Below are 18,443 nucleotides of genomic sequence, written 5' to 3' on the forward strand. Positions count from 1 at the left end.
ATATATATATATGTGTGTGTGTGTGTGTGTGTGTGTGTGTGTGTGTATATGTGTGTGTGTATAATGATTGTTAAATCTTTTACTGACCATGACTGAGATTTTCTGACCCGTCCGGCCGCTGATTTGTCTCTGTAATTGGTGTTGTCCAACAGAGCGTCTCGGGACAGTTCCACCTCTGATCCAGACCTCGGGAGGTCCAGTTGAAACACGACAGGGGGAGTCATGTCCAGTTCCAGAACCATTATATTCTCTGCCTACGGAGGGACATGAGGGACAAAAGACACAAGCACAACTACACAAAACTGCACACTGCAAACAATCTTTAAGTCTGCACACTGCCAAAAGTCTTTAAGTTTATAAATAACATCCTCAACATATATTTGGATTGGACATAATCACACAGACCGGAACATGAACTATTTCAACCATTTGATTTGGCATCCTCTGGCCATGTTCCACTTTTTCTTCCTACACTTCCATCTCTCTCTCTATAAACGTACCCTGTATCTGGAATGAGCTCCCATCGCCATGGCAACCCTGGCGTACTGGCTGATTGGTCGCTTATATCCCACAGCGGAGGCGGGTCTTCTCTTCATCTGCGTGAACTTACTGCGTGAACACAGAAAACAGAGCAGAACATCAACTTCACTATCAGTATCTGAGCTGTTCTGCTCAGAAACACAATCACAATGTCAGGTCAGTTTAGCATCCCTGAAATCACTGTTTTTGTTACTATTTTTAATTAGATACTATTTTTATAGTTTTTGATTTTAATTTTAGTTAAAATTTTAGTAATTGTGTTTGTTTTTTTAAAATATATGTGCTTTTTTTTAGTTGTAATTATTTTAGTACTTAGACTAAATATAAATTTTTTTATGGGTTTAGTTAACGACAATCAACCCTATAATCAATAAACCCTACAATAAAAATCATGGTGCCACTTACATGAAGTACTATGGTATAATACTATGGTATTCTGTGAAATACCAGGTACGTACCATGGTAATTATGTTTTCCAGGAACAAGAACTTTTGTTCTAAAGGTTCTAAAAATTGTGCCCATGTATACATTTTGTTACAAAACTAAAAAAAAAATTCCATTTGTGCTATTCAATCATTTTGACGACTTTACTATTATTCTAAAATGTGGAAAACAGTAAATATAAAGTATTATGCATCACATGTATGGATGGAGGTTCACTCACTTCTCTGCTGGAACGAGAGGCTGAAACTTCCACTGGTCTTCCTCAGCATCAAACTGAAGTCTGTTCATGATTTTATTCTTCTCTTCAGGAGGTATAAAGTTCTCTATAATCAGATATCTGCAGAGACACAGACACATTAGCTGTGGACACTGCCGACATTCATGCAGCTGTGTGATTGTTCTTAAACGTCAGCAATGCTAAAACGATGCACTGATAAAGTAAATGATGTGTGTTTTAGAGCTCAGTCTCACTTGAATTTGAGTTCTCTGGTCAGTTCATTCTGTGTTTGCTCCAGCTCCTGCCGGCTCCTCACATGCTCATCATTCACATCCTGAATGTCAGCCTTCAGAGACTGAAGCTTCGCATACAGCTGCACACACACACACACACACACACAGAGAGAGAGAATGTGTGATCATCAACATCATCCATCCATCCAACCACCCATCATCATTATTATCATCTGTCCACCCTTCATCATCATCATCCATCCATTCATAGTTATCATCATTCATCCATCCATCCTTCATCATAATCATCCATCCATTATCTTCATCCTTCATCATCATCCATCCATCCATCATCCTTCATCTGCTTTACCCATCATCATCCATCCATCCATCATCATCATCATCATCCATCCATCCATTCAATGATCTTCATCTATCCTTCATCATCATCATCCATCCATCCTTCATCTATCCCATCCATCCATCCTTCATAATTATCACTCATTCATCCATCTTTCATAATCATCATCCATCCATCCTTCATCTTCATCTTCATCCATCCATCCTTCATTTCTTCATCCATCTATCCTTTATCATAAACATCCATCCTTCATCATCATCATCATTCATCCATCCATCTTCTTCATCTATCATCCATCATTCTTCATCTTCTTTACCCATCATCATCATCCATCCATCTTCTTCATCTATCCATCCATCCTTCATCATCACCATCCACCCATCATCCTTCATCTTCATCGATCCATCCACCCATCCATCCTTCATAATCATCACTCATTCATCCATCTTTCATAATCATCATCCATCCATCCTTCATCTTCATCTATCAATCCATCCTTCATTTCTTCATCCATCCATCCACCCTTCATCATTATCATCCATCCATACTTCAAAATCATCATTCATCCATCCATCCATCCATCTTCTTCCTACATCTATGCATCTTCTTCATCCATCCATCTTCTTCCTACATGTATCCATCTTCTTCATCCATCCATCCATCTTCTTCCTACATCTATTCATCATCATCATCATCCATCCATCCATCATCCATCTTTCATCATCATCTATCCATCCATCCTTCCTTCATCATCCATCATAATCATCCATCCATCCATCCTTCCTTCATCATCCATCCATCCTTCATCATAATCATCTATCTATCTATCTATCTATCTATTTATCCATCCATCCTTCATCGTCGTCATCATCATCATCACTCTCATGCAGTCACTCAGTGCTCAGTGTTAGTGTGAAAGGTCAGCAGGGGTTAAAGGTGAAGGTCAGGAAGGAGCATGTAAAGGCTCTAGAGGACTTTCAGGCAGCTGGTTGGGTTATATTTAAACATCACAGCAGTTATTCCACACTCAGAACCCAACAGGAAGTGATGTGTTCTGACAGGAAGTGGTGTGCAGATTAATGTGGGAACAGTGGAGCTCAGTCCTGTTTGGCCTGTCTGCTACTGAGAATGAATCTCTGAAGTCATCAGAGCTTCAGGAGGAGGGTTTTGGTGGTTAGCATGCCAGCAGTAGCCATGAAGATTAAAGCAGGTTGGCTAGAATTAGTTGCTGTGAAAGCGTTTGTGTTTTCAAAATGCTTTAATGCCAAGACTAGCATTTAGCATTAGCCTTGTAGCCTCTGACAATCAGCAACCGAGCAAGTGTAGAACAAACTAACCTTCTTGTACTGATAAAAGGTGTTTTATTTTCACAGGGAGTGGGGTCAGGGGTGATCCAGGGGTCAAATGTCAAAGGTCCAGAATTAAGGCGGAGCAAGAGGAACAGGAGTTAGGGAACTCAGAGCTGTTAAACTTATATTTGTTGTCAGTGTGTTCAGTGGTTGCTAAAGTCTTATTCAAATGAGTCTGAGGTGGGACAATGGTCAGATTTAATATTTTTATAATACGTCTCTTATACTCACCAAGGCTGCATTTATTTGATTAAACATGCAGTAAAAATTGTATTATTATAGAAATATTATTACTTAAAATATTATATGATAAAATATATTAAATATTATTATATTATTATTATTTAAAATAAGTGTTTTCTATGTGAATATATTTTAAAATGTAGTTTATTTCTGTGATCAATTCTAATAATAATGTTGAAAACAGTTGTGCTGCTTCATATTTTTGTAGAAACCGTAATACTTTATTTTCAGGACTTTTTGATGAATAGAAAGTTGAAAAGAACAGCATTTATTTGAAACAGAGGTCTTTTATACCATTACAAATATCTTTACTGTCACGTTTGGTTAATTTAATGCATGTAATTACAAAATAAAATAATTATTATTTTAAACGGGTTTATTAGAGTTAACTAAAACTAAAACCATACAAATACTTTTGCTGTCTTGAAATAAAATAAACATTAACAGAAACTCTCTCTCTCTCTCTCTCTCTCTCTCTCTCTATATATATATCAGTGGCGGCTCGTGGGTTTTAAAATAGAGGAGGCACACTAATTGTATTGGTCTGGGATCCCTGCTGATTATTATTATGAGCTTAACCACTTTAAAATGGCTTTTTGGTTGCTTTTAGTCAGAAAACGTAAAGAAAACGATACACATACAGCAAAATAATATAACTTAACTTACCTGCCTATCACTTGAAGCAAACATCCATCCCTTCTTAAAAGTCTGTTAAAAGAGAGCTGCCTGCTGCGCCATTTAATTAAGCCGACTGCTGTAAGTTAGCCTATATCCAGCTTAGGCTGTTTTCCCTAAATTTGTATATATACTGTTTGAATGACAGCTTGGTAAATCTGTTGGCGATCAAATATTCAATATCACTACTCATCATAAGCACTTGGTACATTATCAGGCAGACGTTCAAACTAATATCACGTAATTTACGTCTCTATGATGATTGGTTGATATCAGAAGGGAGGCTAGCCTCCCTTGCGAGGGTTCTTTTCTCAACACTCCTCCGTGCTGAAAGTAAACACTCGATGGTGATTGGCAAATTTTTTTTTACCAACAGAGGCACAAGAGCTCAGCTCTCCCCCGGCCTCATTAGCGGTTGTAATTACATCAGCAGATTCGGCACATTCGTGATAGACACTTACCACTTAAACATTTCCTATTTTTATCTAGTTTATCTTGATGTACTAAAATAATTGAAAGTAAAAATGACATAAAATTTATGAAAAACTATATAAAAATAAAAATAAATACACAATGAATTTACTAAAACTTTGACTGAAATTTAAAAATACAAAATTATAAAAAATTATAAAAAGTCAAAATAACAAAAATAAATCATATAATAAAAACTATAATAGTATCTCAATGATACTAAAATAAACATATTACTGACCCCATAATATACCATTTATACTCCATTAGCTATTTATCTGTGAGGAAAACCAGTTCAGATGAGATTTTTTACACCTGTGAGTGATAAATCAACATGGTGGATTATGAAAATACAATATGGGATATTTGTTATTAATCTTTTGCTTTGCATACATAAAGTTCCAAATAAAAAGAAAGAATGATCAAATGAGATGAAGCATCTCAGAATGACGTGATATTGGGAACCACTGGTCCCAAAACAAGGACAAAGCAATCTCTGAATGTGACGCCATCACCGCGCTTCACCTCTCTCCAGGTGTGTGTGTGTGTGTGTGTGTGTGTGTGTGTGTGTCTCACCTTTTTGAGTTTTTTGGTCTTTGCTTCCACTTCCTGTTGCAGTGAGGAGAACGTTTCTCTGAGTTCTAGTGTCTCCTCATCCTGAGCCAACACTTGCTGCTGTATTTCTCTCTCTCTGCGCGTCTGCAGACACACACAGATGCACACACTCAGTTATGTGTTGTACACGAGCACATATGGATGCTGAAGGTGGAGTGTGTTGTTTTTTGTGTGACCAGTAATTGCAAACACTAAAACAGTGTGTGTTACCTGTTCTGCAATCTCGTGTCGTTTCTGTTCAAGCATCTTCTGTTGCTCATTAGTGTGATCAATAATGTTCTTTCCACCAACCAGCAGCTTGCTCTCCATCGCCTGGCAACCACAAGAAACCGTCAACATCAGTCGATATATTAGGATATATCAAATCACTTCAGCTGCTTTTATATAAAGCTAATTATAATGACTACAGACATTATATTTCCCATTTTATATACTCTACTGTTCAAAAGTTTTAATAATTGTATGTGCTTTTGTCATTTATTCGTTTTTTAAATATTTCTTTAGAAATTTTGTAAATGTTTTTTTATTGATACCAAAACAATTCAAATATAATAAATGCAATTCACAAAAAATGAATTTTTTTTTTAATTAAATGAAATAAAACAGAACTAAACCCTTCAGCAGAGACTCAGTACCCAAAGAGAAGTAATTCATATTTGTAGTGTTTTTTAATTCATTTTAGTTTTATTCATTCTGTTGTGTTTTATTTTTATTTATTTATTTATTTGAATATTTCTATTTAAAAACTTCTTTTGTTTTTAGTAATTTTGGTACCAAACCAATTAAAATATGAAAGAATTAATTCAGGAAAAATGTATGAAAATGAAATAAAATGGTGCTAAAACCTTTAGACACTCAGGTCTCAAATGGAAATAATTCATATTTTGAATCAGCTTTTTAATTTTTTTTGTTATTTTAGTTTTAGTCATTCTATTATGTGCTTTTGTCTTTTTTTTCCTTTTGCTTTTTGGTGACAAAACATTTACAATATAATACATGTAATTTACAAATATATATATAAACAAATTCAAGAAAATGTAATGAAATGTATTTTTTAAATATTTCTATTTAACTTATTTTTTTCAATTATACATTTATATATGATATAAATTAAAATAAATAAACAATTCACTAATTTAAATTTTTTTTATTTTAAATTTTAATTTTAATTTCATGGGCTTTTGCCATTTCTTTTTAGTTTTTGCTATGATATAAATTAAAATAAATAAACATAATTCACTCATTTAAATTTTTTTTATTTTAAATTGTAATTTTAATTTCATGGGCTTTTGCCATTTCTTTTTAGTTTTTGCTTTTTAAAAATTATTTATATTTAACTTTGCTATATTCAACAATTAATAAATATAATTAAAATACTCATTTATTTGAAGAACAAACTCTTACTGACCCCTGACCTACTAATTTTTAAACTGTAGTATATAATATTTAAAAATATGTTTAATCAAATGGAACTGTGGAACTTTGAACCAATGAGATTGGTTGTGGGCGGGGCTTCCGGGTGTGACGCTGCACAAATAGAAAACTGCTCAATTTTGTTGCATCACAAGCGATTGCTGTCACTCGAGTGGCCTGAAACCAACTCTCTTTGAAAACTTAGGACGACTTCTGGTTTCTTTCTCGCTACAAACGGCTGTGAGTGTGAACGAGCTTTTGGAAGGCATGATGAAAATCAGCTCTGCGAATCTCCTCCCCCACTCGACACACAGAGCTCTCTTTGTGGACGGCAGCAGCTCGCGGCTTCAGCGACACACAAAGATTATTGTCAAAGAGCCACAACAGAAACAAGAACAAAGCCTGAGCCCAGAACTACAGCTGACCCGCACGGCTCGTCAGACCAGCTCATAACATCAAAACCCCCTGTCAGAACCCATCACACGTCCCTCTGATTTACACACACAATCCATCTCTCTCTGTGAGCACAGGACTGGAACCCAGGGAAAGGGAGGAGAGATAATGCAGAGACATGGAAAGATGGAGAGAATGGGCTTTTTGTCCCATGGGATGAACCAAAACCTTCTCGGGTTAATGTACGGCCAAGCAGAGGGGCGGAGACAATTACAAACCTTATCAGCATAGTTATTCATATTAATAACTGAGCTTAAAGCAGTTTTACTTAGACTAGTACAATTTTTACCTTACAATGTGCCCAACAGAAACAGTAAAAATTAGCATTTGCTGAATATTGACTCACCCTCAGGCCATCCAAGATCAGGATGAGTTTGTTCTTCATCAGATTTGTAGAAATGCAGCGTTGCATCAGTGTCTCAGCAATGGATGCTCTGCAGTGAATGGGTGCCGTCACAAATGAGAGTCTAAACAGCTGAAAAAAAATATCACAATAATCCACAGCACTCCAGTCCATCAGTTAACATCTGGAGTTATCATCATGGCTATGAATTTTAATTATGTGTAACATTTGGCCCAATGCACCTAACTGGTCCTGAAGCAGTTTTTTACATGGCCTGCAACAATTTTTTCTTTCCAACAACAACAAAAAAATTTAAATATATGAAATTATATTACATAATACAATAAAATAAGATGTTAGGAATTCATATTTTGAATGAGCATTTTTAAATATTTTATTTTTAATTTAAATTTTTGTTATTTTAATTTATTTTTTAATTTTGGGACTTTTTGTTACTTGTCTTTTGTCTTTTTTTAGTTTTTCATTTTTCGAAACATTTCTATTTAACTTTTAGTTTTAGTAATGTCGGTACGATTAAATGATAATCCATTTAATTCACAAAAAAATGTAAAAATATGAAATGTGGTGCTAAATAAAATGGAATATATATAATTCATATTTTGAATTAGCTTTTTATATGTTTTTTTGTTTTCATTTTTTTATTTTGCTCTTTATGTGCTTTTGTCATTTTTTTTACAATTTTATTTTAAACATTTCTATTTAACTATGCTAATGTTATAACCACAACAATTAAAATTTAATACATTTAATTTTCAAAAAAGAAATTTAAATAAAATGGTGCAAAACCCTTTACACACCCAGGTCTTAAAAGAAGTCATTAATAGTTTGCATTTGCTTTTTTATATTTTTAGTTTTCATTTTAGATTTTAGTCTTAGTCATTTTTTATTTTATTTATTATTATTATTATTATTATTACTACTACTATTTATGTCTATTTAACTTGAATTTATTTTTGTTAGTATCAAAGTAGTAATGTTATTACCTAAACAATTGATATAAAATTATAATATACTGTATACCATATACAAGTCAAAATATTACTCCAGCCTCTAGACGTGAGTGTAAAGGGTTTAGCACTCTTTTATTTACGTTTAACATTTTTATATATATTTTTATATTTTATACTCGTTTTATAATTGTATATAAATTGTTTAGGTACTAACATTACTACTTTGATAATAACAAAAATAAATTCAAGTTAAATAGACATAAATAGTAATAATAATAATAATATACTGTTACAGTAGCGATGGAAAAAAGATAGAGAATAGAGATAGAAACAGAGAGATGGTTTAAAATAGACGCTGGCCTCCGGGGAAGCATCAGCAGGACGCTCCGTCATCACACACTCACTCACACAGTCAGCAGTGAAGATGCTCTCGTTTAACAGAGACCTTTCCATCCAGACCCCCCCCCCCCCCCCCCCTTGGCCAGAAGCTCTAAACGGAAGCTCCGCCCACCGGCACATAGACGCTGACACATCAATATTTCAGCAAAGCATGCTGGGAGAAGGCCAATGACTGAGTTTACTGTCAGCACGCACAGGCTATGTTTGGAACTGAATACTAGCATTCATTATAACAATATACTGTGAAGCAATTATGCTGAATTTTTAATTCAGCAAGTGGCATTCGGTTGATTTGCATTTTTTATCCATCATCTGGGGATTCCATGCATTCAAAAATACATATAAATCAGTATTATTTCAGTATCATTTATATAATGTTGTAGTAAGCCTATTTATTATTATTTTGAATTAGGTTTTATTTTTATATTTTCAGTTTTAATATTAATTTCAATATAACTTTGAGCAATCTTATGTGCTTTTGTCATTTTTTTTTACATGTCTGCTTAGCTTTCATTTATTTTGAGTAATTTTAGTATACTTCAAATGACCTAGGAATTGCATTATACAAATATGCAATATTAATCGATCAGTATTATTTATATTATGTTATAGCATTCATTCATATTTAGTTTTTATTTTTATGTTTTCAGTTTTCTTTTTAACATTAGTTTTAATATAAGTTTTGATATGTTTTTGTCATTTTTATTAGTTTGATTATTTCCATATTTTATTTAGATTTCTAGTCATTTTAGTACTTTAGATCATTTATTTCAGTTAGTTGCCAAAGCAACAGTTTAGCTTAAGTTTTGCATTCAATATTTATATTCTACTTCATTTCAGGTTTATTTGACTAATGAAAATGATTTTAATAGTTTTGTTAACAATAGCAACACTGGTATACATTCGACACACTGTAAAAACAGTATGATTATACTAGTATTATACCGCATTATACTACAGTCACATACACAAACAAATCCACAAGACACTATATTATTATGCCTCTTCCAGTCTGTCTGTCTCGCCCCCATGTCCTTTCTTTAAATGACACTATAATTAAACTAGAAGACAGTTGTGTAAACAGACATTAAAGGCTAAACGTGTGTGTGAAGTGGTTTAGTCTGTTCCACAGGTAAAACAGGCACATGAGCACTGGGGATTCACAATTAAACACTCAATTCACTGCAGCAGCACAACGAATCTGGGGCAACTGAGGAAAACTGAGTCATGAGCTAAGTTTGGAACGACACCATACTACTCATACTATGTGTGCAGCACGTACACTGTCCATAGTATGCAAATATATATAGTATACAGTATACAGTGAGTAGTATGTGATTGTGAACACAGCCGTTGGATTCACAATTAAACACTCAATTCACTGCAGCAGCACAACGAATCTGGGGCAAAAACTGAGTCATGAGCTAAGTTTGGAACGACACCATACTACTCATACTATGTGTGCAGCACGTACACTGTCCATAGTATGCAAATATATATAGTATACAGTGAGTAGTATGTGATTGTGAACACAGCCGTTGTGTTTGTAATCAGACGTGCAGTGATATATTTCCTGTGTTGCTGTTATTGTTTGAGATCGAGTGATGTGATTGGCTCAGCGCAGGGAACAGGATGAGGTCGCGATGAATCATCACCTGTCAGGAAATGACCCACCAATAATCAGAGCTATTTATAAATCTGAAGCCCCTCTCTCGTCCTGCATCTGGCCAGACCCTCAGCAAACACCTCTCGTATGAGAATGAGGAGATACAGCTACTGCACATACAAACACACAGAATAAAGCACCAGTACACGTGAAGACATAATGTCATGCGTTACATCATCACAAGATCTAGTGCTGACAAACGATTAATCACGATTAATCGCATCCAAAATAAAAGTGTTTGTTTACATAATATATATGAGTGTGTACTACTGTGTATATTTATTATGTATATATAAATACAAACACATGCAAGAAAAATATGTTATGTTTATATATTAAATATATTTATATATAATATAAAATATAATAACATAAATATATAAATGTATATACATGTAAATATTTACAAAATATATACTGAATGTGCATTTATATATACATAATAAATAAACACAGTACACATAAATATATTACGTAAACAAAAACATTTATTTTGGATGCGATTAATCGTGATCAATTGTTTGACAGCACTAATCAGATCACATGACTATTACAGAGAACACACAGGGTTATTTTATGATTAATGTACTATTGTAGTTTTTGTTTATATTTTGAATAATTTTTTTCTGTTTTAATTTGAAAGTTTTAGTAATTTTGTTGTTTTTGTCATTTTTATGTTTATACAGCGTTTAAGTTTACATTTTTTGTATTATTTTTAGTCAATCATATTTTTATATTTGCTATTTCAATTTGAGTTTTAGTTAAAGTTTTAGTAATTTAGTTGTTGATGTCATTTTTATAGTTTTAGTTTTTTTTAAATGTCTATACAGCTTGTTATTTTTATTAAGTTTTATCATTTTTATCTTTTTAAAATTATTTTTTAAATATTATTTGTATTATTATTATTATTATATCATTTTTATTTATATTTTTATTAACATTTTTTATATTTTCTGTTTTAATTTTAATTACATTTTTAGTAATTTTGTTGTGGGTTTGTCTGTTTTTAGTTTTAGTTTGTTTTTTTATGTCTATATAGCTTTAATTAAGTTTTAGTTTTTAGTTTATTTAGGTTTAGTTATTTTAGTACTTAAATTAAACTAAATGAAATTATAAATTGTTGCCTTGGAAACCTAATAAGTTTAGGTTTTTTATTTCACTGTGTTTATTTTAAAAAAATACAGTATCAAATTGTTTTATTAGAATAGTTAATAAAAAATTGTTTATGCATTATAGTTTAAAAATAGTGTATATATTATTAAATTAATATATTTTTTTTATGGTTTTAGTTAATGATAATAACCCTGACACATGATGGGAATCAGACCATTACTAGTGTTAGCATGTTAACTGTAATCAATGCTTTTACTCCAGACAGTGTAAAGAACCTCTGCCTGCCTACTGTCTTTTTATTGGCTTAATGATGACCGAGAAACAACGAGAGCACGTGATTGGCTGACCACAGCAGGATGTCGTCCACCATCAGCCGTCTGTGATTGAGTCTATTAGCTCTCGCACACACAGCTGAAGGTCTGTACCCTGTTATTAAATACACTTCTCTATAACCTGACAGCATCTATGGGAATAAAAAAGCAAACTGTTCCGAATAAAGCAGCTACTGTCTTGTTTAGATGTAAAAGGATTACGCATAGTACTCAGAAGATCAACAGTCGCTTGTGTTGAACTGTGCAGTGGGGGAATTGGCTCTGTCGTCATGGTTACGCTGTGATGTGACAGCAGAGATCAAACACATGGAAACTCACATGGATCCTGAGCTCTGCTCTGCTCTGCTCTGCTCTGACACACAGAGGTTTGTCGCTGTCTTTTGATCGATAAGCAGCACAACTCTGACTGGGACAGACGCGTCTGCTGGCCTGATTCTAACCCATGGCAATGGAAGATGGAATAACTAAAACCCAATGAACTTTACAAAAATGACATTTCGAATAGCCCACATTTCCACTGCATGAAATGTTCATTATTGTCTCTTCCATACTGCATATTTTCTATGATTTTGTGCAGTTTTTAAATTTTTTTAAATTTGATTGTACTGTTTTTCCATATTTCTCTGCATCAATCTATCTATCTATCTATCATCCTGTCTCTCTATTCATTATCTATCTGTCTACCGATCTCTCATCTATCTATCTATCTATCTATCTATCTATCTATCTATCTATCTATCTATCTATCTATCTATCTATCTATCATCTTTCTGTCATTCTGTCTCTCTATCCATTATCTATCTGTCTAATGATCTCTCATCTATCTATCTATCTATTCATCTGTCTGTTTTTGATTGAAATATTTATTATTTATATCATTTAAATTTACGAATAACTGTATATAAAGAACTTTTTCATAGTTCTTTCAATCGTTCAAAGTTTCAATTTTCAAATTTCATTCAATTTAAACTCATTCTACACATACACGCACACCAATGGAACCTGAAACAACCATAAACACAACACACACAATCATACTCACCTTAAACTTGGCTGTGAGAAGATCTGTGGCCTCCTGCTCCTTCTTCAGATGCCTCATCATCCTCTCTTTCTCCTCCAGGAGTCTCTGTTTCTCCTCCGCCACCAGAGAATGATCGTCTCTAATGGCCTCCTTCTCTCTCTCCAGCTTCTCCTGCTGCTCCTTCATGTACTCCTGCGCCTCCTTCTCCACGCTTTCCTCCTCCTCCTCCTCCTCATCTTCAACATCATCCTCTTCTACCTCGCCACCATCTCCGATCTTCCTCAGGCTCCTGCTCCTCCTCTTCCTCTTGGTGAGCATGCCGCGTTTATCCAGCTGCGCTTTCAGCCGGGCGATCTCCTCCTGGAACTCCCTCAGGAGGGCGTCTTTGGGGTCTTCATTGACGCGAGGCTTGTTCTTGATGTTCTTGGCACGGTTGGCGTAACGCAAGGTGGTCAGGGTCTCCTCGTAATTGTAGGAGGCCGGTCCCAACGTGGCCACCATGATGGTCTTGGCGTTCCCACCCAATGAGTCCTGCAGCAACCGTGTGAGTTTAGAGTCACGGTAGGGAACGTGAGAACTTCGTCCATCCACCAACGCAGAGATTACGTTTCCCAGAGCGGAGAGGGACAGGTTGATCTTGGTGGCCTCCTTCAGACGTTCTCCTTGGACGCCAGTCTTGGTCTGTCGCTCGCTGCCAGCCAGGTCAACCAAGTTGAGTTTGCCAACGCGAATATGGTTCTGTCCATCCGGCCCAAGCTGGCTGCACTCCACCGTGATGATAAAGATGGCATGAGACCTCGAGCTGTGCTCGTTCATGTTGGTAAAACCCACCGATCTGGTCTGGTTCCCAACGTTCATCACGTGCTCGATCTCCTTCACGTTCTTGGTGACGAAGGAGGACAGATCTTTGATGTAGACCCCCGAGTCGGCGCTCTCCTTCAGCTCCAGCTTCTTGCTGTGGTCTTTGGTGAGCAGGTCTCGGATCTCCTCCTGGTAGATCTCCAAATAAGAGGCCCGGACCAGGTACTGCTGGTTCTGAGAGCGCGAGATGTGCGTGAAAATGTGCTCAAACGAATTTGGGATGATGCCACGGCTCTCGGCGTCAAGCCACTGGCCTTGCATGGTGTACGTCTTCCCGGTTCCCGTTTGTCCGTACGCGAAGATGGTGCCGTTGAAGCCGCGCAGAACCGAATCGATGAGCGGTCGCACCGTCTCGTCGTACAGGTCGCTCTGTTTGGAACACCCGTCGTAAACCGCGTCGAACGTGAAGGTCTTGAGCAGCTCTCCCAGACCCGCCTTGGGGTTCCGCAGGGCCACCTGGCCCAGTTTCACATCCATCTGCACGATATGCTCATATCCCATCGATTCCTCTTTACGGTTGAGCGGGCGACACCGAACCACCACCTTCACCTCCTCGCCGTTTTTAGCTTTCATGGACATTTTGAACCCGTCTGCGAGATGAATGGATCACGAATGAGCGCGGTATTCCCGTTAAAGCAGATGGATGATGGAAGATGTCAGCATCAGCATCACCCGGTTACCGAGCGCATAATGTCAGTCCCGGTGCAAATCTCTGCGGTCTGCACGAATGAATAAAAGATAAAGGCGGTTCCGTCATGAACACGTATGGATGAAATCATAAGCTCAAAATATCTCACCGATTTCCACCGAAACACAAGAAGATTGGAAATACAAACGCGTCTGACAGAGAATCACACACACATCAGCTGCGCTTCACTGCAGCCCTGCCCAAACACATACACACACTCACAGCAGGGTTGCCAGGTCTCGCAAGAGAAACAGGCACACTGAATTTTTAAGCAATTATGGCTCTGCTATGTTACAGAAATTTCATAACTCAATTTTTGACTTAGATTTGAAAGAAGAAGAAAAAGTTTATTTGCTAAGAGAAATTACCATGGTTTTTAAACAGAATTCCGAGTTAGGATGTTTCTGAACTACAGATTCTGTTCAATTTCTATTAATAGACTACTTTAATAAATGCAGTCCTTTAAGAATTTTTTTAGCGTTCTGATTGCAAATGATAAAAGTATGTTAAATTAGAGAAATAAATGTAATACAATGTGTGTTTACACAGACTTAAATGCGATCCAGTAGGCTAATTGACTCTCTATAGGCCTATATAGGCGATTTAATAAAATAATAGGCCCACTGAACAAAGAAAAATGTGTTGCAATTTAATTAATTCAACTTTAGAAAAAAAAATTATGCCGTGCATTATAATAGTTTCTGTGTCTTATGCATACATAATCCCTTAAATAATTTAAACTATTAGAAAAAAAGTTGATATGTGCAGAAAATAGCAGCTACTCATATTTATAAACCGCTTTATGAAAATCAAGGGCAAAATCGTTTAAAAAAGGGCGTAAATGGCAACATTATAGCACACACATAGACACACACACACGCGCTCACACAGTCTCCTGCATCAGTGCGATCATAGCGGAAGACCCCAGAGGTGTTTGGGATTTGGAGCTATAGGTTTAATGCTGGTTCAATTAGATTAAACACGGATCAGATCAGTGCTTGATACAATGCAAATTAATGCAATACATAGGCTACAAAAAAAGATGTAGGCTGAAAAAAATTAAAAATTCAAATAGTATTATAATAACCATATTTTTTACATTGTAACTTACTTTTTCAATTTTATTGTTCATCATTCTTTCATTCAGTTCATTGTTCATATATTCATAACTCGCACTGAGGCTATTTAATTTTTTGGTATCTGTATTTTTACCCATCTGCTTGCTTAAGCCAAAAATGTGCAAACACTGATGAAAAAGGAGAAAGCCCAAAGATCCAGCCAAATATTCAAGACTGAACACTATTATAATGTAGTTTAAAAGCCCTGCTGTACATTTTTTTTGCTGTGAAGATAAAATGACATTAAAACTGACTTTGAGTAGTGGATATAGGCCTACTAGGAATATACTTTTTCATTAATATACAAATTATATATATATATGTGTGTGTGTGTGTGTGTGTGTGTGTGTGTGTGTGTGTGTGTGTGTGTGTGTTGCGGGTTAATTAAAATCAGGTTCCCATTTTTAAGCTTTGGGTTGGTTAAGCGTAGGCCTACACCAATCGCGCCATCTAGTGGATTTGTAATATATAGTTTCATTTTTGGCCACTAGAGGCTCTACATAATGCTCCTATGTTTTTCAAATTAATATTCTAAACTATTAAACAAAAGTCTCATCCATGGCTATATTCCCTTTCAGGACCCATACAGAGAATGTTTAGACCACTAATATTAGCCTTAGTGAGCTTGACACTAGAATTTGACCAGACTAGCTCTTAGGTTTCAAGTGAGGGAAGAAGGGTTTGTGCATATAATCTATCAGAGGGAAGCAAAAGCACTTAGTGAAACATCTTGGACAAAATCTATCCACCCTGAAATGAACAAATAGCTGATCGTGAGGCCTGTAACGATGGCAGTCAGCTACAGATGCTTCCTCTCATGATGAGACACTTAGCAGTAAAAAATCTTGAAATGTGATATTCAACATTTTTAACTTTAAAACGTTTAGACAATAACATTGTATGTACTCAATCAATACATGGCATGCTGTGTAACTGCAATGTTTGTAAGGCACTCTTTACAACAAGGAACAATTGTGAAAACATTGTGAAAAGAGCTTATACAAACTAATTTATTAGAAAAAGGTTCCGCAAATAATATATATTATAAATACATTATACATACATAATATTTTGCAAGGCGGAAGTAAGCTATTTGTACATGTGTGAGACTTCCGTTTCATTAACCACTGCAGGTAAATAGAAGAAATGAAGAATGACAAAGTGCAGTTAACAGTAAAATTATTTGCGCTACAAACCAGCGTGTTTATTATTACAATAATAAAATGATGTGATAATAAATAGGCTACAAGTTTGCAATATCAAGCTGTATACCGGACTATTTTTGAACAGGTAAAATAATAACTAAGCAAATGACACCGGAAGTCTCGCTCATTCAAGTTAAACATGGCCCGCTGTTATGTTAAAAATTAGGTGGATAATATTAATATTATAAAATTATCTGCTTGATAAATGTACTGTAAATGGCAGTTTACATTAAATTAAATTACTTAATTAATTGACATGTCAAAGACACGTTAAATAATTGATTCTGTTCAATTTTTATTAACTTTTTCTATGCACGTAGAAACAGATTTTGAATGCCGAGACTCAAACTCTGAATGACATCCGGTGGATTTAACAGAACCAGATGTTTAACTCCGCTGTGACTCACATAGCATCAGATTCACTTACAACACTCAGCTACGCCTCTGCTGACTGTGTTTGTATGTGTGTGTGTGTGTGTGTGTGTGTGTGTGTGTGACTTTTGTTGGACAGCTTAAAACCCAGTCAAAAGATATGAGGAACCCTGAGAACGAGAAACTGGAAGAACTACATTTGATTTTTTTCCCCCTCACACTTGGCTTTTAGTGAGAAGAATGAACAAACAATGAAATAGAAACAGAAACATCTGAACACAAAGAAATTCCTCTAATATTCCAGGTTCATGCGGCATTGAAGGTTCGGAAACAGGAAAATGGAGCTCCAGGACTGACTCACTGACAGATATAAAGGAATAAAACCTCCAGCAGCTCTGGGCCATGCTTGTCTGAGTCACAGCAGGTTTCTGCATGTTTACAGCTGCTTTAGGGAAAATGTTGCCAATGACTTACAAACAATAGCCGAATTCTTCAAACCTCACAGGACATGAGAGCAGAACTCATTCCAGCAAGAAAATTAGAGGATTCTTACTGGTTTTGGTCTGCAGATAGTTTGGAAATGGGGCATTTTGCTTTATTCTCTTCATTTAGGAAACTGGTAGGCCTCCTTTTCTTTCTTTATTGACATTACAGTATCTTTACCATCTATTGAAACGTTCCAATGCACAAAAAGTTCCTTTAGGGAAAAAGTTTTTTTCAGATTATTACAATTTTCTTGGCATTTCTTGAAATAAAATGGTTCTTTCTCATTGCAAATCTATTGCATGTCTGCACAATGTTGTGACTCGTGTGAGCCATACTTGTTTATTGTTTTTTCACTACGGTGGTCAACACAAATGTTTGTTTTATAGGCTACAAATTTCATATTTATTCTATCTCTCTCTATAGAATATTTTTGTGTATATGCTTTTGTTTCACACTGAGCCTTTTAGATACAGATTTCAATGGTATGTTAAAGTTTACTGGTGTGAAAAAAATGAATTGTTCTGAACCTATTATACTTACTAAGCCAAAGCAATTGAGGAAAAACTGAACTGTTTGTAGAAAGGTTCTTTAGGGAACCCAAAATGTTCTTCAATTGCATTTTTACGAAAAAACAACCCATCTTAAACATTATTTACACCATAGTACTGAAATGTATGCACTGTGTTTGGTTTTTAAAAAAGTAGGCTACACAAGAAAACCACATTAAATGTGCAAAAAACATGGTAATATAAGGATATTTCTGTAAGCGCATGATAATTCCATAGTTTGGACAAGTTCCATGACAGTACCATGGTATTGCAATGTTAAAAGTACCAAAATACCACATTTTGGCA

The 18,443-nt window shown here is 35.4% G+C and overlaps 1 protein-coding gene across 2 annotated transcripts in view; it reads right to left on the reverse strand.

The window, feature by feature from the left end:
• LOC107593268 (kinesin-like protein KIF3C) overlaps nt 1-14,608 on the reverse strand; it is a 17,740-nt gene extending 3,132 nt beyond the window's left edge. The window contains exons 1-8 of one of the 2 annotated variants that reach the window (XM_016282918.1): nt 14,518-14,608; nt 12,881-14,439; nt 5,359-5,460; nt 5,110-5,232; nt 1,456-1,574; nt 1,205-1,321; nt 501-609; nt 88-254 (exon numbers count right to left, since the gene is read on the reverse strand). In XM_016282918.1, coding sequence (XP_016138404.1) covers nt 88-254; nt 501-609; nt 1,205-1,321; nt 1,456-1,574; nt 5,110-5,232; nt 5,359-5,460; nt 12,881-14,299 — 2,156 coding nt within the window. In that variant the 5' untranslated portion in view covers nt 14,300-14,439; nt 14,518-14,608. Of the gene's footprint in view, nt 1-87; nt 255-500; nt 610-1,204; nt 1,322-1,455; nt 1,575-5,109; nt 5,233-5,358; nt 5,461-12,880 lie in introns of both variants that reach the window. The other variant, XM_016282917.1, reaches the window with a different exon arrangement.
• Nucleotides 14,609-18,443: the final 3,835 nt, after the last annotated feature.

Source organism: Sinocyclocheilus grahami, unplaced genomic scaffold, assembly GCF_001515645.1.
Source record: "Sinocyclocheilus grahami isolate Dianchi unplaced genomic scaffold, SAMN03320097.WGS_v1.1 scaffold168.1, whole genome shotgun sequence".
NCBI classification, from domain to species: domain Eukaryota; kingdom Metazoa; phylum Chordata; class Actinopteri; order Cypriniformes; family Cyprinidae; genus Sinocyclocheilus; species Sinocyclocheilus grahami.